This window comes from Lutra lutra, chromosome 16 (assembly GCF_902655055.1).
Source record: "Lutra lutra chromosome 16, mLutLut1.2, whole genome shotgun sequence".
Classification (NCBI taxonomy): domain Eukaryota; kingdom Metazoa; phylum Chordata; class Mammalia; order Carnivora; family Mustelidae; genus Lutra; species Lutra lutra.
The window spans coordinates 2066462-2087099 of NC_062293.1; the positions used below are offsets into that span (position 1 = coordinate 2066462).

At 62.4% G+C, this 20638-nt stretch overlaps 2 protein-coding genes across 11 annotated transcripts in view; both read right to left on the reverse strand.

Moving 5' to 3' along the window:
* Positions 1–3329: 3329 nt before the first annotated feature.
* Positions 3330–14485, reverse strand: ENDOV (endonuclease V). Of its 5 annotated transcripts, XM_047707817.1 has the most exons (9): positions 14349–14485; positions 13749–13920; positions 9105–9239; positions 8805–8844; positions 7791–7903; positions 6627–6695; positions 6243–6371; positions 4597–4670; positions 3330–3858 (listed from the first exon to the last, which is right to left on the reverse strand). In XM_047707817.1, exons 1-9 carry the CDS (start codon positions 14402–14404, stop codon positions 3768–3770), a joined length of 879 nt encoding a protein of 292 aa, XP_047563773.1. In that variant the 5' UTR covers positions 14405–14485; the 3' UTR covers positions 3330–3767. The 5 variants fall into 5 exon arrangements, with proteins under 5 accessions (XP_047563773.1, XP_047563774.1, XP_047563771.1 ...); XM_047707818.1 differs by lacking the exon at positions 9105–9239; XM_047707815.1 differs by lacking the exon at positions 14349–14485 and having other exon boundaries at positions 6657–6695; positions 13749–14175.
* Positions 14486–16993: 2508 nt separating this feature from the next.
* Positions 16994–20638, reverse strand: part of RNF213 (ring finger protein 213) — a 105742-nt gene continuing 102097 nt past the window's right edge. For all 6 annotated transcript variants that reach the window (XM_047707813.1, XM_047707811.1, XM_047707810.1 and 3 more), the window contains one exon: positions 16994–18851. In XM_047707813.1, coding sequence (XP_047563769.1) covers positions 18698–18851 — 154 coding nt within the window. In that variant the 3' untranslated portion in view covers positions 16994–18697. The remainder of the gene's footprint in view (positions 18852–20638) is intronic.

Consider the following 20638-nt stretch of genomic DNA (forward strand, 5'->3'; position numbering starts at 1 on the left):
CGCACGCAGGCGCACGCAGGAGCACGCAGGCGCACGCAGGCGCACGCAGACGCACACGCGCAGAGCGTGGAAATCAGAGCGCAGCTGCAGATACGAGACACACAAGCCCGCGGTGTTTCTGCGCGCGAGCAACGAACGATCCCAAAATGAAGCTCAGGAAACAATTCCATTTACAATTGCATCAGAAAGAACAAGTACTTAGGAACAAATTTAACCAAAGGAAGGGTAAGGCGTGTGCACTGAAGGGGCGCCTGGGGGGCTCGGTGGGTTCAGCGACCGAGTCCTGGCTTCGGCTCAGGTCATGATCTCAGGGTCGTGGGACTGAGCCCCGTGTAGGGCTCTGCGCTGGGTGTGGAGCCTGTGGAGAGTCTCTCTCCCGCTCAAAAAAAAAAAAGTCTTGACACCGAAAACCACATGACGATATGGACGGAAGTTCACGGAGAAGAAAGGAAAAGGCGAGGGAGCCCGGCCGGCGAGACTGAGCACCACTAAGGGGCAGCGCTCCAGAGCTGGTCAGCGCGGTGACCGCCACATGTCCCACTGCCTTTTCACGGAAATGCACAAGCCGGTCCTGCCACTCCCACGGAACGGCAGGGGCCCAGGAGAGCCGGCCATGAAGGGTCACGCGAAGGGTCAGAGATCTCCGTGCAGGAGCCGGAACCGCAGCCCTCTTAGGGGAGGTCTCCGCGACCCCGGAATAGGCAATTTCTTCAGCGTGACACCGAATGCACCAGCAACGGACACATTGGACTTCACCGAATTCGACAGCTTTCACGCACAAGAACACCACCCGGGGAGTGAAAAGCCAGCCCACAGACTGGAGGGAGCCCATGTGTGAGTTATGTAACCCAGAGGGGTCTGGCACACGCAGCACAGAGAGAACTCTCACAACAACACGACAGCCCCATTTCAAAAAGGGCAAAGATTTCTGCAGACATTTCACCCAGAAGGATGTACAAATGGCCAATGATTGCATGAAAAGGTGCTCCCCGTCCTCCGTCCTCCGGGAAATGCACAGCACACTTGGGGGCGGCCAGAATCGGAAGCGGCGGGGGGAGACCCGGGAGCCCTGTGCTTGCTGGGGAGCCGCGTGCTCCTTCCCCAGAAGGTAACACACAGCCGCCAAAGGACCCAGAGACTGCCATCCTCGGTACACACTTGGGGGGACAGGACGCCCATGTCCATACAAGCCCCCACCCGCCCATGCGCACGGCCGCGACACAGGCTCTCCCCGGACGATGGAGTCGCACTGGGCTGTCCACAGTGGTCCCGCGTGGCACCACACCATGGAGAACCCTGAACATCCTGTGGTCGGACACGGGCCCAGACACGCGAGAGCAGCCAGACATGAAGGCTGCACACCACATGCCTCTAGGGACTCGGGTGCCCAGAGTTGCCAGGGCAGGGGGAGTGACGGCTCCCAGGGTGGGGGCGTCCCCACGGGGTGACGAAGTGGCTTGGGAACTCGACACTAGGGCCGACGGCACAAGATTCTGACCATGCTAAAACCAATGAAACCCTTGAAAAAAAATGCTTAAAATGGCAGTTTTTGTGATGTGACTTTAATATCAAAATAAGAACTACTCGGGTGAGTTGTCTGTAAACTCCTCTCCAGGCTCTGGCCTGTTCTTCATGGAGGGGGGTGGGGACCCCACTGTGGCAGTTAGTGCCCACCCGGCCCTCTGGTCACTGAGGAGCCAGTGGCGTTCAGCAGAGCCCCCTCCCGCCCCAGTGGGAAGCCAGGGCCATCTGCCTGCGCCCCTTAGAGAGGGCGGGGCCCTGGGGGTTGTTCCTGGGACCTGGTGCCAAGCCTCCCGGTCCCCCAGGGAAGCTCTGCTGTCCACACAGCTGCGGGGGGATCCGTAAGGCGCGGTCTGGACCTGCGAGGCTAGGTCTTGTTTGTCCAGCCCTCGCAGGACTTGCATTCTGGGGGCCTGGGGTGGAGGAGAGGCTGGGAGGAGATGGGGACTCCTTTCCTTCCTGTTTCTTCCTCCTCACTGCAGCGGTTAGGCAGCCTTGCAGCAGATGGCCGTCAACCCTGGCCTCCACGAACCACCCCCCCAAACGCTGTCCCTTCCTTTGTGCAGGAATGACGAGGCGGGCTCTGTGCCGCGCCCGTCCACACGGCGCACCGGGGTCGGGGTGGTGCGTAGCTCAGCCCGAGGCCAGGTGGTAAGGGGCAGTCAGGCCATCTGGGCCCGGCCTCGACCCTGCACTCCCACCCATGGTCCTGATGCATTTGGGCAAGAAAAGCCCTAGACCGGGACAAGAGGGCTGGTGTTGACTGCCAGGCAGGTAAGGCCAAGAGCTTTGCAAGTGGGGGTGGGGGTGGGGGGCGAGACCTGCTTGGACAGGAGGACGGAACCTGGTGCGTTCCTTCCCACAAGCAGAAGTCCCCTGAAAGGCATGTGGAACATGCTGGGACCCGCCGTGGGGGAGAGCCCCTAAGCACCTAGTGGCCTTCCACAGCCCCACCTGCCCTGGAGCAATCCTGCTTCCCATTGAGATGTCCCACACAGGGGCCACTGCCATCGAGTGGGGCCACCTGACTCAGCCTCCCCCCAGTCACCCGGCCTTGTAAGGGGGCCTCAGTAGCACCATCGGAGCAGGAGGGGAAGGGGTCCAGCAGCCTGCCTCGCTCACTGTCCCCCCTCGTCTCTCCCCAGGGCCTGGGCCCCAGAGAAGAGCTCACTTCTCACAAATGGAAGATGCTGGGGGCGGGGAGGGGAGTGCTGAGCCCCAGGGTCGTCCAGACCATGACGACCAGCTCTTTGAGAAATAGTATGAAAGGCAAGAAAGGCCTCTTAAAATCACACTTGTCTGCAAATGCCAGAGTGTGGAGGGAGCCTGGAGGGCAAGCGGGCACACAGAGGCCTGGGGGCTGTGGGTGAGGGGCACGGCCCCCGCAAGCTGGGCCTTGCAGCCCTCAGCAAGACAAGCAGCCGGGACAGAGGTGCGCTGCGCCCCTGCAGGGGAGGTTGGGCTTGGGGTAAGGAGGCTGGCGGGGGAGGGCACTCCGGCCCAGACAGGACGTGTCTCAACTGGCTTCTAGCCTTGCAGCCCCTGGCCGGAGCGGCAAGGCCCGACACTGCTTCCCCTGGACCTCTGCGCCAGGCCTCTGGCACCCGGGCCAGCCCACAGGGTCCCTGATCCCCGAGCGTGCCGGTGCTGGGCAGGGCAGCCAGGGACCGGGCCTGGCCACTCCAGTCTGCACCTGCCAGGGTCGGGGCAGAGACCACTCCGTATGGCCGACTGGCCGGGGTGGAGGTGGGGGGACCGCGGTTTAGAAACGAGCTCCGCAAAGATAAAACACAAACACAGCAGCAGTGTGCACTGAAGGGCAGACGGACGAGCAGCTGGGATAGACACACAGTCCCGCAGCCCTAAGCCCACCCGGGCACTTTAAGAACAAAAACAAAACACATCAAAGAACCCCCAGAACCTTAAATGCCCTTCCTGGGCCCTGGGAGAGCACTGTCGGGCTCCTCCTGGGGCCGGCACTCTGTGACGGGAGATCTGTCTCCTGCAGGCTCCTGACAGCCTCGTGCCCGAGACCTTGGAGCAGGAGGGACAACTGCCCGGGCCCACCCAGCAGGGCCAAGCCTACAGCCGTCCCCGTCGCCAGAGTGGCCAGCGTGTGCTGAGGCCTGCATCTGGGGACCCATAGCTCCGGGCAGGAGCGGGAAGCCGGGCAGCCCAAGCGCTTCACCGTGTCCGGCTCAGCTACCCCACTGCTGCTGCTGGTCTTTGTAGTGTGTCTTGGGGCCTCAGCTGTGGGCCTCGGGGGGCCTGTCCTCACCTTCGGGCTCTTCCGAACCTCCCTTGGGGCACACCTTTGGCCCCTGTGCCTTCTGGCTCCTGGTAATGACATTGAGAAAGGGCAGCATCAAATGCAGAGCCAGCCTGGAGGCCCCCTGGCTCCCCAGGTGGTGCTGGAAGCCACCGCTGATTCGAGAAGGGACAGATCCTGCTGGATAAGGGCCGCGTGCACTCCAGCTGGCCAGCGGCCACCCCGGAGAGCTCGGGGGCGGGGGCTGCCCATTCTCAGAACAGCTCAGCTGGGCTTAGCACAGTCCTCGACTTAGAGAAAAAAGGAGCTCGAGGAAAAGCCGACGGTAACCTCTCTGGGCCTGTCAATGCCATGCCTGTTCTGCACGTGGACAGTGGGCCACGGGTCTGTCTCGTGGTGTGATGCCACGGGAGGGTTGAATAACCAGCCACACATCCGCGCCAGGTCTCCCACCAGACCTTACAGGACAAGAATGACTATGGCTGGCATGCAGTTGAGGAAACCGAGGCCCGGAGAATGTCATGGCCATGGCAGCTTGTGCAGGCCCAGAACGAAAACTGGGTCCATCTGACCCTTCCTGCGGAGCCCACGCCTCGGCACCACACAAACAGTGGACAAGGCAGGTGGGGGCAGCCCTGGTGGGCTTCAGGAATTCCCACCGGAGTCAGCCCAGACCCCATATCCTGCTGCCTGGTCTCACCATCCCTCCAGGGACTTCGCGTCCTCCTCCCAGCCACGCAGGGACTCGGCCCCACCATGATCACCTGACACCGTCGCCACCGCCGCTGAGCGTGCCCAGCACTCACCTCTCCTGTGCTGGTGCGGGGGGCCCCGGGGCTCCCAGGGTCCTGCGGATGTAGTCTCGAGAGCGGATGTCAGCCTGAGGAGAGGGGCTCCCGTGAGAGGTGCTGGCGTCTACACAAGCCCCCGCCCCACGACAGCCCAGTGCAAACTCTTGCTTCCTGGACAAAGCCACACAGGTGACACCAGGCTGTCACAGGCCCAGCCTTCGGGAACAGGAGCCACAGCCCTGTGAGTGACATAGTGGCAGGTCCCCAAAGGGCCCGAGCAGACAGGCTGAGCGGGAGGCCCTGGGTGGTCCCTTGGACCCAGCGGTGCCCCCGGGCTCCCGCCGGCTTCGTGGCCTGTGCTGCTAGAGCTTGTGGTTCTGCCCCAGCCTGCTCTCCCGTCCCCCCCAGAGAAGTGTCGCCAGGTCTGCGGAGTCACGAGCACGGTGGTCGAGCCCACCTGAGGGACGGGGCTCTGGCCACGGCGGTGCCCCCTAGAGTCCCAGATCCTCCCAGCCCAGCCACGGGGCACCAGGGACTGCGAGCCACAGCCACGTGCGAGGAGCTGCTGCCACCTGCAGGCCATCCTGCGCACCAGCAGCCGGGGAAGGTGCCAGGTCCCCAGGAGGCGGCCGTGGAGGCACTGCCAGGATGTCACCGGGGAGCTGAGCTGTGTGGAGCGGCTCTCAGCAGTGTGGCTGGGGCCCCTGGGTCACCTCGGGATGTCCTGGCACAGGTCACGGGGAGATGGGGGAAGCAGCAGGGACCAGGGAGGTTTCCAGGTGCTCTGCCCTCCTGTCCTACAGCAGCAGCTCTGAGCCAGGAACCTGCGCTCCAGGCCTGGACGGCACAACCGGCACCTCTTGTCTAGAAGGGCTCCCCCAGCTCCTCTGAGCGGCCCAGAGAGCCGCTGCTTGGGACTCACACCCAGGTCCCCGCGGGGGCCTTGCTAAAGGGCTCGCGCCACCCTGGCTCTGGCGGCCCCTTCCTCGGAGTTTCCTGCTGGCGTCAGATTCATTCCCACCCCAGGGCCTTGACAGACGTGGGTCCCTGAACCCGGACCGCCTTCCCCCTTCTCCGGCTGGTCTCCTCCTGAGGACGGCTTCTCGCGGGTCCTCACGCCCCAGGCTTCGCTGGGACACACACTTCCCTGAAACTGGTGATGCCCCGTCACCACCAAGCCACCAACTTGTGCTCAGTTCTAGCCCCTACGGGCTGTGTTTCTTCTCAGCCGAGTCAACCTGGTCCCCAAAGTTCCGCCCCACCCCACCCCCATTCCCTGATATAGGTGCTGGGGGCCTGGCCCAGCCACATCCCACAGTCTCCTGACTGATGACCGGTCCAGAACGAGGCCTGCTGAACACCGCCTGCAGCCCCACAGAGGACAGGGGCTCCCTCCCAGGCCAGCCGGGCAGGTTGGGCACTGAGGGGTTCGGCGAGGGTGGGCAGGCCGCTCTGCTGCCCGAGCCGCCATCAGCTGACGCTCCCAATGACCCCGGTATGAGGTGGAGGACGGTGCAGGAGGCTGACGCTGCACGCAAGCCAGGGCGCCAGGAGGAGCTCTGCTGCCCCCGCTTCCCCCCAGGGCCCCGCGGGGCCCAAGCAGGCCCTGCCACAGGAGCTTGTGCTGCAGGCAGAGCAGCGGGTGCGTGCGGCCCACCCACCTGTCGCACGGGCTCCGGGATCCGGAACCTGCAGCAGCCTCGGGTCAGACGCACGGCAGCCTCCAGGCTTATCTTGTGGCCCACAGAGACATAGAGGGGCTTGCTGCTGTGATCGTGGCTCTTCAGGGCCTAGGACCAGGAAGGCAGAGTCAGGGCGCAGTCGAGACAAGCCCCGGGGCTACACGACAGGCAACAGGTTGGGGGCAAGCCACGGCGAGGACAGCTCACAGGTCCCCTCCACACAGCCAGGGGCGGGGGGCTCAGGGCACCCCCTGGCTCCGTCAGAGGGGCGGGGGGAGGCGGGCAGGGTCTGGGGCGCAGGAGCGACTGTGTGCGTGTTTGTGGGTCCCACCCTGCCTGGGGGTGCAGGCCCAGGCTGCTCACCATGCCCAGGACGGTCCCAGAGCCTCCTACCAGAGGAAATGAGTCTCCTCCAGCCTGTAGAAGTCGTATCTGGAAAACAGGAAAAAAAAACATGGAAAAAGTCTTTTCTCGGTGGAAGGCAGAGGGCAGGCCGGAGCAGCCACTGGGCGAGGCAGGGGAGGGCCCAGGTCTCCACATGGTCTGTCCTTGCGAAGCCAAGCGGTCTCGTGACCCGTCCCATGAGCGGACTCGGCACCCAGGAGGCAATCCCTACACCGCCCGACCCTGACGAGGCCCTTGGAACTCAGTTCTCTCTTCCTTGTTCTGCGGACAAGGAACCGGAGCCTGGAGAAGAGGCAGCAGCCCACCCAGGCCCCAGGACTGATGCCTGGAGGCGCCGGGCTGCCATGAAGGCCTGGCACCCGCCCACCCAGCCTGGCGCTTCCCGTGGGCCAGAAGCCCTCCCTGCCACGCTCTCTCCTGCGAGGAATTTAAGGATGTTTGATTCAACCCAACAAAGTCTTTTTAGGGGCAAGGATTGGTCCACTGAGTGACTCAGGAGCCTCCTCAGTTGGGTCTGGGGCCCGTCAACCACCGCCAACTGTTCTGGGCAGCACAGGTCTGCCCGGAGGAATGAGACAGATGTGATCGCTGTTCTCGGAGTCCGCCACCCAGTGGTAGAGGCGGACGTGTCACCGGGGCCCTCTGGAGTGGGGTGTCACGTTCCCAGTGCCAGCCTTGAGGGGCCAGAGGAGGGGGATGCTGGGAGAAGGTGGAGCGAGGAAGGGCCGAGGCAGGCTGGGCAGCACCAACCCTCAGGCCCTGGACTGGGGCTGGCGAGAAGCAGAGAGGGCCTCACGGGCTCCCCAGCGTCCTGCCCCAGTGACTGGAGGCCCTTGCCCTACGCGGGGTGCCGGAGCAACACAGAGGTAGCAGGGATGGGGGCGGCAAGCACGTGCCCAGAGGCTGGGGGAGCTCAGAGGGCACTCCTCCAGGCTGCCACTGTGACCCACGACCCACGGGGGACACGGGCCTCCCAGGGAGAATGGCGGGGCTTTTCTCTGGGATGATGAGAGTGCCGGCAGGCCAAGCCGGATCAGAGGTGCCTACGGGGCAGGCCCCTGCGTGCCCCCCACAGGCCCTCTCCCCATCCTCCCCTTGTGCGGGCGTGGCCGCGGCCCTCACCTTCTCCTTGTGCTGGGCGTCATTCTCCAGCCCGTCCACCTGCAGGAGCTTCTTGGCCACCCCGACGCAGGGCAAGTCTGTGAGGACGCCGAGGTGGCAGGCCACTCCGAAGCCTACAGGGCAGAGGGTGAGGCAGGGTTGGCGGGTGGTGAGCCCAGCAGTGCGGAGGTGGTGCAGGGACAGAGGACAAACCAGAGCGTGCCGAGTGTCCCCAGGTAAGCAGAGGCCTGTGGGCAGACTGAGCGCGGAGGAGAGAGGACTGGGAGAGCCGCCCGACCTGGGTCGTGGCCCTCTGCCTCACGTTCACAGTTCTCAGGTTGGGGTGGAAGATGCCTCCTTCCCCCTGGCGAGGTCGGGAGCCAGATTAGTTCACGATACTTCACACTGGTTCTCCTCCCACTTTCTGGCACTTTCCATCCTCTTCTCCTCTTTGCGGCTGCCGTCAGGCCTCAGCTTCCCTCCCAACTCATTCTTGGGGCTCCTGCCAGGCAATGCGTATGCAGTGACTGGGGGCCTGGCCCCACGCTGGCACCCACGGGTCCCAGGGCCAGCCTTCCCGGGTCCCTCTGCTGCCCCACCCTCAGGCTTGTGTCCCCGCACAGGTCACTCTGGGGTCAGCGTCCCAGTGCGCAGGTGGGTGCAGTTTCCCAGCGTCAGTGGGAAACACGCACTCCTGTCTGGCTTCAGTCGAGGGCCTGTCACTACTTGAGGTGGGACGAGGGGGACGAGGTGGGACAGGCTCGCTGAGCAGCAGCCAGGACCAAGGGGCCGAGCGTGCCTGAGACGGGCCAGCACAGAGCGCTAGGGGAGGCCTCAGGGGCGAGCAGGAGAGAGGCGGGAGTGACAAGCAGCAGGATTCTTTACTGGGCGGGGTCCTGACAACGCAAGCAAGCCCAGGAAGCGCGGCCAGGGCCTGGCTGGCAGCAGAGGGCCCGGGGCAGGGCACAGGCCCTACAGAAGCACACTGGTCGGAACTGCCCCCTCCTGGGCCCTGTCTTTCGGGAGCAGGATTACCTCGGTGGTGGAGAACCCCATTTCCATCCACAAGGAGGACCTGGAAGAGCCACAGGTGAAAGTCAGTCGGCCGAACTGCCCCTCACCCATCAGGCCAGGGCATCCTGGAGCAAGACGGGCAGGCGGCCACATCTGGGGGGATGGCGGCTTTTTAGGAAACCTGAGCCCTCTCCTCAAGGTAAGAGTGCCTCCTTTCCAGGGAGTTCCGAGGTCTCCCCGTGTGGCGGGTAGTGTGGCCGGCCCAGGCCTTCCCTCCTGGGTGGAAACCGAGGCCCTTCTCCCCGGAGTCGAGGTACCTGCCTGGGGCACAAGGCAGGGCTCCTTCTCCCGCAGCCGCCGCACCGCGTCCACCAGGAAGGGCACCTCTCGGAAGGCCAGGAAGCCCGACACGTAGGGAGCCGTCAGGCTAACCATGCAGCAGTCCTCATACACCACCTGTCACCGGGCACCCAGGTCACAGGTGGGTGTGGCCCTTGGCCCTTCGTCCTTCCAGCCTCATGGAGCTGCCAGCTCCCTCCCTGTCTCCCAGCCCCACCCATCTGGGGGGAGAGTGCCTGGTGACAAGGTGTGCATGGTGACAAGGTGATCATCCTGCAAATGGGCAGGGGGGTAGTCAGCCTGTGGCCTTCCAAAGGTGCTCACACGCTTCCCGCACTGGACCCTCCTGCTCGGGTCCCCGCTGTCCGCCCCACACCCGGCTGCTGCTCGGGTCCCCGCTGTCCGCCCCACACCCGGCTGCTGCTCGGGTCCCCGCTGTCCGCCCCACAGCCGGAGGCCGGCCGTCAGGAGGCTCAGACAAGACAGAGCACGTCTGCGAAGAACCGACAGAGGAAGGACGCCGCTGCTCCCCGTCAGAAGCAAAGGCCAGGCCTTCACAGAGGTTACGAGCACAAGAAAGGCCAGCCGGGCTCTGTGAAAAGAGATTTCAAAGAATCCAGAAAAGGACAAGCGGGCTCAGAGCTAGACAATCTGAAAGAGAAAACAGGTCCCAAGGGACAGGAGTCTAAAGAGAGACCGTGAGGCGGCCAGAGAAAGAGCCCTGGGGCCGTCCAAACCACACCTTCAACCCCCCGCTTGAAGCTGGGCTCCAAGTGCCTGTGCCCCAGAGAAGGGGCTGCTGTCGCCGAGCGCGAGGCCGGGGCCTGTGCCTGCAGCACCCTGACGGCGGACTCGCGGAAGCTTATCCTGCCGGTGCCGCAAAGCGGGGGCTCTGGGCCGCAGACAGGGCAGAGAAACGGCTTCGCGGTGAGCCCGGCGGCTGGAGCGGAGCCCCAGGACGCTCAAATGTGGCCCGAACTCTCACAGGTTCACGGCTGCTTATGTCCGAATCTGTCCGCACGAGATCCAGAAACCGGAGATCCACAAGGAGAGGACGTGAAGCTCCGCAGACACCTCGTCCACGGCACGACCCAGGGACAAGCCTGTGACGACTGTCCGGGCGCACCTACATGCGGAAGCGAGTGGCCGGGAGCAGCAGAGGCAGCTCTCGATCTGGGCTGGGCGAGGACCGCTGGCGACTGGGGGCAGATGGCCGGCACCGGGGGCTGGTCGGAATGAGACCCATGGGCAGTCCTGGCCAGCAGGGACCTCAGGGAAGAGGCATGGGAGGACACAGCACCAGCAGGGGCCTTGCAGGAAGACGCGGCCTCTGGGGACAAACGGAACCCTGCAGGGTTGTGTAGAGAACGAGGCCAGGAGCGTGAGGCCCTTCAGGGACAAGAGTCAAGAGGAGGAAGGCATGGTGGCCGTCGTCGACTCGGAAAAGGACACCACTTGCTGGAGTGACTACACGTCACCGTCCCTCGCGATCTGAGAAACCCAGCCGGCCGCCCACAGCCCCGGGCCTCTAGACACCTGTGGAAGCACGGCTCGCCACGCACACGGAGGGCCGCACCAGCTCAGACGGCGACGACCCGAACTCGCGACTCGGTGAGTAAGCGCCGCGGGCTGCCGTGCGGCGGTGGCGGACAGTGCGCTATTCCTACACGCAGATGAGAGCACGAGGCAAAAGGTAACAACTCAGGACGGCCAGAAAAGCCAGAGCGCGTGGCCGAAGACGAGAAACAGGGCGATGGGGCCGGGCACGTCAAGCCTCAATCCAAGCAGCGTTCCAGAAACAAGGGAAATCTGACCCCACACGTTCAAAGGGCCAGGTGCCGGCCTGGGACATGGACCTGCTCCAGCCGGCTTGGGACGTACGTGAGTGAGCGAGAGGAGTAAAGGAAACAGGCGCAGTCACGGGCATCCCCAGCCTGAGTCCACGTGACGTCCATGCGGCACAAGGGCAGCAAGGGGCTCCATGACACGCCCGACCCCTGCAGACGGGAAAGCAGTACCAGCTCGAGAGGGAACTGGGGAAAAGAGATACAGACAGGAATCCAGGCAGTGCTACGGGGCTGTGAAGACTGCTGTCACGGAGGTCCCTCTGGGGACAGGCCTGCTGAGGGGCTCCCCGGTGAGCTGTCACCACCTCTGGGAGACACCTGCGGAGCCCTTGGGACGCACACGGAAAATGCGACCTCAAGTCGGCAACGGCTGGGTCCGAGCAGAGAGAACATGCGGGTTCAAGGTGTCACTCTTACAGCGTTTCAATGTTTACACGTTTCCCAGTTAGAAATCTGGAAAAAGGGACAAACTTGGACGTGTGACAGCTGTGTGAGCACGACCCGGTCCGCAGTCCCTGGGAAGATCTGCAGCTTTCAGCCTCGGTGACGTGGCCCCGAACACTCAGTCTCTGTGCATTTAGGCCGGCCGGACTCAGGGGGAACTCGGTTCGGTCCCGGGGCCTGACGTAGAGCCGGACGCCACTAAGTGCGGGCATCCCGGGGGGCCAGCGGCAGGGGAGCTGGAAATCACGTCAGCAAACCTCTGAGCACAGAGCGGGGCAGAGGGAGGGAGAGCACAGAGCGGCCTTCAGAGGGCAGGACGGGGGTCGTGGAGGAAGGCGGGAAAGGTCTGGTCAGCGCCTGCTGCCTGAGGCCCAGTGGACGGGCAGAAGCCACGAATGTCCCCGCTCCCTTGGGCAATAGGAAGCAGGCGTCCAACCACCGGGCTCTGGTGCGAGGCCCCCACTCGTCAGGGATGCTGAGGAAAGGGCTCCCGGCGGTGCGGGCCGCTTGTTTAAGGAAGCGGACTTCCAGGTCGTACATGGGCGTCCTCTTTCTTTCCAGAACTGAGCTGGGGCTCTGGGATTCACGTATTCTTAAAAGCTTTATTGAGATAGAATTTACTTCCCGAAGTTCCTTGTTTGGAGCACGCACTTCAACGTTACTAATGAGTCGTACATCCTTCTGATCCTAGAACATTTTCATGACCCCCCCCCCCCCAAATAAATCTTGTCTCCATTAGGAGTCACACCCCGTCCCTCCCTCTCCCTAGCCCTCAGCAACCCGGCGTTTACTTTCTGTCTCCGGATCCGCCTAAGGGGCCTGCGTAGGCCTGCGGGAGGCTGACCGGGCAGACCTGCCATCAGGCACTTCGGAGCCCCGGCACCAGGCTGTGGCCAAGCCCCTCTCCTAGCGTAAGCTCCCCAGCAGGGACGATGAACGCGGGGTCCGCCCAGGCAGCAGCACTCTGCTCCGTGCTGGGGTTCCAGGAGGAAGACAGGCTCCCCCCCACGCTGGAGAACCCCGTTGGGGCGGTGACTTGGTTACGACGGAGAAAGAGAGCACGGACGGGGACGAGAGGCGGTGAACCCCGCAGCGAGGGGAAGAACAGAGACAGACCCCGGGAACTCGGTTCCCCGAAGTGAGAGACTAGCGGACGTTTATTTTTTGAGGGCCAACGCCTCGCCTTCCGCGCGTGCTCGCACTTACCCCTCACAACCGGGCTGTGTGTCCCGACTTAGGAACGGACGTGAGGGGCCTAGGGGGTGGAGTGGGAGCGGCAGAGGGGAGGTAAGGACCCGGCGGTCTGGTTCTCGAGGCTGTGCCCCTTCCCCGAGGCCACCCTACAAACTGACCGGGGGGACCCGGGGGCCAGGCTCCCCGGCCACCCCAAAGCCAGCTCTCGGTGTGCGGCGGGCGCTCAGTGCGTTTTTGCCACGTTTGGGCTAACAGGGTCCTCCCGGCGAAACGAAAGACACAGAAGCGGGAACACTCGGTCTTCGGGAGCAGCCGAGGAGGGAGGGCGAACCTCGGAGCTGCAGAGCTTGTGAAGCTCTTCTTCAGTCAAGGCTTCCTCACCTGTGGACCCCAAACGAATCCCGGGCGTCCCGCTGACTCGCGCGCTGTCCGAGTGTCCTCCACGGGCAGGCTCGGAGCTAGGCGCCGGCGGCCACGCGGGTGGGCACAGCGACGTGGCTCCCATCACTGCGGAGCTCGCGTTCTGGGAGGGCAGAGGGACCCGCCACTCCCTCCCAGCGCAGAAAAGGAGAACGAGAGGGCGCGGAGTAATTCCTGGTTTGGCAGGGCAGGGGAGGGCAGGGGAGGGCAGGGGAGGTGCCTATGGGGACCTTAACTTATCAGCAAGCACAGTCCCAAGGACCAGGCGGCCACAGAGCGACACCGACCTGCGAGCGAGCCAGGCGGAGTCCCTTAGGACAGTCGCGCCGCTGGCAGCACGGGGAGGGTCGCAGCGGGCATAGCCGAAGGCAGGCAACCCCGGGAGGCTGAAGGAAGGGGGACGGGGCGCAGCCCGGGGCAGATTCCTGAACACCCAGGAAGGGCGAAACGGAGCCAGCGCCGGACAGGGGCAGCTGAAGGTGTGCGTGGGCCTATGGGGACACGCGGACGCCCAGCGGGGCAGCTCCGGCGCAGGGCTGCGGGTCACGGGGATGGGACGCAGGACGCGGTGGACCCGAAGCGGAGACCGGAGTGACTCAGACGTCGGGTCACGAAGCCTCCCCCGTTTCTACTTCGCTCCGTCCTTCTGCAAAGGCTTCCCGACCCGCTCAGGGAACCCACGAAAGCAGACGCGGGCTCTGCGGGCGCCGCGCGAGGTTACCTCGAGCTCGGGGTAGCTGAGCACCACCAGGGACGCGCAGGCGCGGACGCTGTCGCCCTTCACGAAGGACACGTCCACGCCCCCGACCCTCCGCAGCCCCGAGAAGGCGGCGTCCCGTTGCCACGCCTCCGTGTCCCCGTCCACGACGAGGGCCTTCAGCCGGGCTTGCTCCCTGAGGGCGACACACGTCCAGCGGACTCCGGACCCCGCACGTCCGGGTCCGGGGCGGCGGGGGCTTGAGGCTCTTCCCTGGGGCACTCCCGGTGTCACCACCCTCTTCCCGGGGAGCCCGGCCTCGGGGACCCCAGTTCCGCGGTCCCGACCCCCGGCCCGGGGACGCCCCCTCCGCGGTCCCGACCCCCAGCCCGGGGACGTCCCCTCCGGCCCCAGCCCGGGGGGCCCCATCCCGGAACACCCCCTCCGCGGTCTCGACCTCCTCTTCCCCCCGCACCGAGACCCGACGCCGGAAGCAAGCCCCGCTGACCTCACGGACTACAACTCCCGAAGCACCGTTCGTCTGCGCACAGGAAGCGGGACGGGCCCCCGCAGCCCCAAAGTCACTCCAAACCCCAAAACTTGGCAGCCAGCCAACCACATTACCGTTTCCAGAGCGACAAAATTTCCTCAGGCGGCCGCACCGCGGCCTCCTCGGCCATGGCGCGCCCCTCGAGCGCCCCTTCCGGTGGTGTCGCTTCCGGCTTGCGTCACTTCCGGAGGCCCGCGCGCAGGCGCCCGGCCGTCTTCGTGGGCTCGGAGCGGCGGGCTGGGCTCGGGGTCGGACGGCTGTGCTTCCGGACGCCGCCGCCTAGTGGCGGGAGGCTCAGCGGAGCCGCGAAGCGGGGAGTCCGAGCGCGTGCGCGGGAGTCTCCGTCAGGGCGAAGGCTGGGGCAGCAGGCAGAGGGCCGCGAAGCCGAGGGGTGGGCGGACCGGGGCTGGCTGCGGACAGGGCGGGGCGGCAGCAGGGCGGCTGGCACAGCGCCGTCTGCCCGCTACTGGGGAGGGCGCCGGCCGCAGGTTCCGGACACCGGGAGGTGTGCGGTGCGCGCGGGGGCGCGGGGCGGGACCGGCCCTCCCTCCCTCCCGGCCTTCTCCGCACTCCGAGGCTCCCGCTCGGACCCCGCCACCGAGCGGCAGCCCCGCCCCCGGCGCTGCGACTTCCGGCCCAGCGGCCTCGGTGAACGTCCTGAGAGCAGGACGCGGCCGTCCTCGGGCCAGACCCGTGGGTCACCGCCACACTGCCCGCGGACAGCCGTCGGAGCGTGGACTCCGAGCTCCTCCGCGGGACGCACGTTCACTCCGCGCTCCCTTGTGTCCCCCACGTGCTGGGCGCGGGGGTCACGGCGTCCTTGCGTGGCTGCGGCATGCCTGCGGCGCGGACCAGGAGGGGCCAGCCCACTTGATGCCCGCGGTGGGGAAGCCCTCTCTGGGGGCGCAGAGGAGCCCGGGCAAAGGGCACCGCACGTGCAAGGGTCCTGTGGTAGGCAAGACGTTGGTGTATCTGAGGCAGAGAAGGCGGCCCGCGAGGCTGACAGGGAGGCATTTGACCCACGATGTGTGTCCTACTGGCGGATCAGAGGAGTGTGTGGATAGGAACGGTCTGAATACAGACTGCGACAGGAGACATGGGCATCCGCGGTTCCGGAAAGGCGTGCCAGAGCATTTCACAGCTGCCAGGGCCTTGAAGGATGGGCAAGTGTCCAGCAGGGAGAAGGAATGAGGACCACTTTTGGGTGCCACTGCACCCCAGGCACGGTGCCCTGTCGTCTCCCCGCACTATCTTCTCTTGCCACAGCACTGAGGTGTTGTACACACCGAGAAGTCGGGGCTTAAAGAGGTCAAGGGCTTGCTCAAGGCCATAGAACTGGCAAACGGGAACATCCAGATTTGTGCTGGGGTCCGCCTGGGACGTGTTGTGCATGGGCCTTGTCGTGGCACACGCGGTGTGGATGAGGAGGGCCTTGGATTGGGTGACTGGGGGCCATTCGTGGGCCTGCTGAGCTGGAGCCAACGTGGCTCTGGGCGGAGGCTCTGCCATACTTGCGGGTACAGGCAGTCGGGGGGCGGGGAATGCTGGGCCCGTGGCGCACTCATCAGGCTGGGTGTGGAGGAATGGGGCAGGGTCCGGGGCAGGTGTGTGTAGGATGTGCCAGGCCTTGGGGCGGCACCGTGTGGGCTCCAGCTGGGACCCTTCCCTCCACTTCTCTCTGCTCTTGCCTTGATGTCTCCCCTGAATCCTCCCACCTCCTTAGAAGCAAGCAGGGTCCTGCTCTCCCCAGGCCCCTGATGAGTGAGGGCAGCACTTGCCCTTTCCTGGTGCTGCCTTTCCAGTTGGAGCTGGGACCCACAGTGCTTGTGCACAAGCTTAGTGACCGAGAAGGGCTTGGAAAGCGTTGCCCGAACCCAGGAATCCCCGACACATCTCACGGCTGTCTCAGTTAACGGAGGAGCCCGGGACCACACGTACATCATTTGCACACACACCAAGGTCTTAAAGAGGAGACGGCGACCAGTCATGACGGTTTTCGGGTGAATCACCGCCAGCCGAGTGAGCGTCTCTGCCTGGGCTGAAAAGTAGGAGCTGCAACCGGGAAGTGTGCCGGTGGCTGGAGGCCATCAGAGACGGGAGCAAGGGGGGGAGGTGGTGGTCACTGAGGACACGAGCAGGCAGGGGACGGGTCGGTGGGCTTGAAATGAACTGTGGCTGAAAGAGGGGTCTGACAGCAGGGGCAGGCCCTCCTCCGGACGCCCACAGGTTCTCTCCCGGAGGAGCCTCTCCGTCGGGAAGAGAAAATGCAACTCTCCCCAAGTGGTGTTTTACCACTCAAATGGAAGCGGGCCGCTGACCGTTCATCCCTCGCGTTATCTTTATTCCCTTTTACAGAGGAACTGTTGTTCCCATCCCGCAGCCCGACCGTGGGCCCAGTGCTCACACCTCAGTGGCAGCGCGGCCTATCCCCGCGAAGGCATCTCGGGCGGGGCCGTGCGCGTCAGCCCCTCTGACGCCCAGGCTGCGGGTCCTGCCCCCGGAGTGTGGCGCCTGGCGAGTGGTGGCCAACTAGGGATCCCCACCTCTGCGGTCATTTGGTCCTGATGAAAATTTACCTCCCACCTTCTACACCAGAGTGAACACTTGCTGTCTGGAACCTTCCAAGTGGAAGGTCTACAAAAACCCCAGACCGTCCCCCGAGGCTGAGCTGGTGTCTACTTGCCACACCCAGAAGCTCCGCCCTCAAAGAAGAAGATTCTTCAGCAGCAAAACTCAAGTTTATTAAAACAAATATGACAAGAAAATTTATATTTGCCTGTGCTAAGCCAGTGTATTTCTGTACCAACAAGATAATGCTAGATACGACAGTTAAGGCTTCGAAAGCAGAGCACACAAAATACCTTCATTAGAAAATGCTACGTAAAACTGGGGGGGAAAAAACTCCCAGCCAAAAAACAGTTTCACAGCACAAGACCGACGCCTGACTCTGCCCGTGGAGGCGTGGCACAGCGAGGACCCAGAGCGGCACCTGAGGGCCACACCGGCTCCGTCCCAGCTTCGGGGTGTCAAAGGAATTCCAAGTGTAAGTCGAGGAGTTGAAGACGCCCCCCAATGACATGGGCAATCCAGGTGGAAGGGGGGCCTTTGCATAGCGTAGAATGACGGAACAATTGTAGGTTCCTCAGTGCAAGGGGTTGTTGTATCAGATGAACCGCGGAGGGGTCTGGATTCCCGCGCCCCTTCCTCAGACACGGAAGAGGACGCGGGCGGCTTCTTCCGCCTGCCGCTCGGTCCGCCGCAGCGGCAGGGTCAACAGCAGTCCTGCATGCAGCACTCTCGTTCCTGCAGCTCATACCCCAGGGCCTGATTTCAAGCTGATAGTCGTTCACTCATGGGGACCGTATGTGGCAGACGTCCGCCTCTGACTCGTGAACAGCGGGCATCTCCGTGCTAAAGGTGCTGAGCCCCCCGGGAGCAGGAGTCAGGCAGGCCAGAGACCACAAGTGTCCGAGGACATCGTGCAAAAGAGACACGACCCTCCCAGGAAGAAAAGAGGTCCAAGATCAGAGCTGATCGACTGCTTTCTTCCTTTTTCAGAAACTTAGCTGGTTCTGCATTCTCTCTCAGTCTGTTCTTATGGCGTGGCTGAGCTCAGAGGAAGAACCAGATAGTCACATGTTGGGGACATGGAGGTCCCATCAAGACCACGTGTTTATTTAGCATGATGCTGGCCAGTCCAAAAGTTCCCAGGAAAATGCCAGAACCAAGACTTTGACCCAAGGTTAACTGATAAACTTTAATTCAGAATTTAAAACCCCCAGAATCAAAAGCGAATCCGGCCACAACACCAGTCTCTTGATTGCGTGCACAAGGAAAGTTCTGACCCGTGACAACTGGCCGGGGCGGGGCTGCGTGAGGGCTGGGAGGTTTGGCCTAAGGCACTCACAGAACATGCTGACTTGTATTTTAGGAGGACACAGAAAAGGGTCTGGCACTTTTTCACTCCTTCACGGAGTCTACAAATACGTGTACCACACGCAGGGCTGAAGGGACGGGAAGGAAGAAACAAGCCTGGTCTCCTCCAAGTGCAGAATAAATGAGAAGGAAAACAGAAGCAAAATCGATAGCCCGGTTTCCCCCGCCCTTCTGGAGTGAGAGGGGCCGGGGTGGGTGCGTGTCAGTCTCCAGCCGGCGAGCTGAAGGCCCCATCCGCCGCTGTCACGGGACGGTGGGGAGCACGTGCCTGGTGCCCCAGAGAATGGAAGGGTGCTCGGTTCTGGTTTCACGGCGTCTCCGGTTCTCCCTTCCCCATGCACAGCACTCACAATCCGAGGACAAATGTGCACATTCCCTGAAGCAGCGTGGCCTTCCTGGCCACCCGCGGTACAGCACACGGGGGTCCTGCGGCCCCCCAGGAAGCCCCAGCCGGGGTGGCCGGTGGCAGAGGCTGGTGGAGCAGAGTCTATCTCACTTGCCGAGCCCACCTCAGCTCAGCGGCCATGCTCCACACGGGGACACAACTGCACAGCAGTATCTTCTCGGGGAACTGGAATTCTAGTTCAGGAGGAATTTCACTGTCTTTGGTTTCCATGTAACTTACCAGAGTGTCTCTCAGGCTGAAAAACCAAGGAACAAGAGGCAGAGGGTTAAGCGTCTCCCGTATCATGCAAGGACACCGCCAGGGTCGTCATAGTCCCCAAGTGCTTGTGGAGACCGTCAAAGTCAAGTGAACCAACTACTGAGTCCCTGAGCGGGGACTAGAACCTGCAGTGCGGGGCTCCAGGACGCACCCGCGGCTCACTGCACTGCGCCGTACAAACAGCACAGCACAGAGCTGACACCGGGAATGGCGGGGTCGCGGTCCCGTAAGCACTCTGCTAACGTGACCTGCTACATGAGCGCATAGCCTCGCCGTTCAAAGCCCCTGAGGGGCTCAGTCGGCTGAGTCTGCCTTCAGCTCAGGTCATGATCCCAGGGTCCTGGGGTCAAGCCCACATCGGGCTCCCTGCTTCTCCCTCTCCCATTCCCTCTGCTTGTGTTCCCTCTCTTGCTGTGTCTCTGTCAAATAAATAAAATCTTCAAAAAAAAAAAAAAAAAGGAAAGAAAAACAGGAATGGTAAATCCCTCCCATCACACATAAAACATAGCCTGGTTAACACAGCAGACGTACAACATGAAACTATAAACCACAGGAAGAAAACACGGCAGAATGCTTTACAACCTTCGGGTGAGGAAGACCTGTATGGCTGTATTTTCCTAGTCCTGATAGAAAAATGGTCAGATCTGACTTTCTGAAATTAAAGACCAAGGTGGAGCATTTATAACATAACAAACAAAAAGTTAATCTTCAATCCTTTAAGATTATGATAAAAGGTAAATAGCCCAAAGCAAACATGACAGATAATTCAGAGGAAGATACAAAACTGGCAGCTTCACTAGGGAGTAGGAAAATACAAGTGAAAATGAGATCTTTATTTGGCCATTAGATTGGTAAAAATGTTAAAGATGGATAATATCCAGTGTTGGGCATTCTCACATACAACACGTTGGTGTGGCTTTCTTTTCTTTCTTCCTTTCTTCCTTCCTTCCTCTATCTCCCTCCCTTTCTTTTTTAAAGATGTTTATTTATTTCTTTCACAGACAGCACAAGTAGGAAAAGCAGCGGGCAGAGAGGCAGGCAGAGAGAGAGAGAGAGAGAAGCAGTCTCCTCCGCTGAGCAGGGAGACCGATGCGGGGCTCGATCCCAGGACCCTGAGATCATGACCTGAGCTGAAGGCAGACGCTTAACCAACTGAGCCCCCCAGGCGCCTGGTTCCTGTTTTTCTAAACAGATAATCTAATCCCAGCTCCCCTCACTAGCATACTTCGTATTTGCGGTTTCCTTCCATTCCGCTGTCTGGCACATACCTGCACACACTGATGTTCTTTGAACTACTGGTATTTACCCTGAAGATACAAACATAGTGATCTGAAGGGGCACCTGCACCCCAATCTTCATAGCAGCAATGTCCACAGTAGCTAAACTATGGAAAGAGCCCAGATGTCCATGGACAGACGGATGGACAAGGAAAAGGTGGTGCATATACACGATGGAGTACTACGCAGCCATCAAAACAAATGCACTCTTGCCATCTGCAACGACGCAGGTGGAACTCAAGGGTATCGTGGTGAGCAAAATAAGTCAGTCAGAGAAAAAGCTATCATATGACCTAGTGACAGGTGGAATTTAAGAAACAAAACAAACGAGCAAAGGGAAAGGGACGGAAAAATAAAAAAAGACGGAATCAGAGAGGAGACAAACCCTAAGAGACCCTTAGCCACAGGAAACAGGCCGAGGGTGGCTGGAGGGGTGGGGCTGGGGGGCCGAGGACACCGGGTGACAGGCACTAAGGAGGACACGGGA

Excerpts from the sequence above, each read along its gene's own strand:
- ENDOV (XM_047707814.1), bottom strand. The coding sequence starts at position 14,153 with ATGGGGCCCCCCGGGCTGGGGCCGGAGGGGACGTCCCCGGGCTGGGGG. Across the intron at positions 8,845-9,104 it reads AGCCCTGCCTTGTGCCCCAG|GTCCTCCTTGTGGATGGAAA; the intron begins GCAGGTACCTCG and ends TGGCTCTTCCAG. Across the intron at positions 7,904-8,804 it reads TGGGGTTCTCCACCACCGAG|GCTTCGGAGTGGCCTGCCAC; the intron begins GTAATCCTGCTC and ends TCTGCCCTGTAG.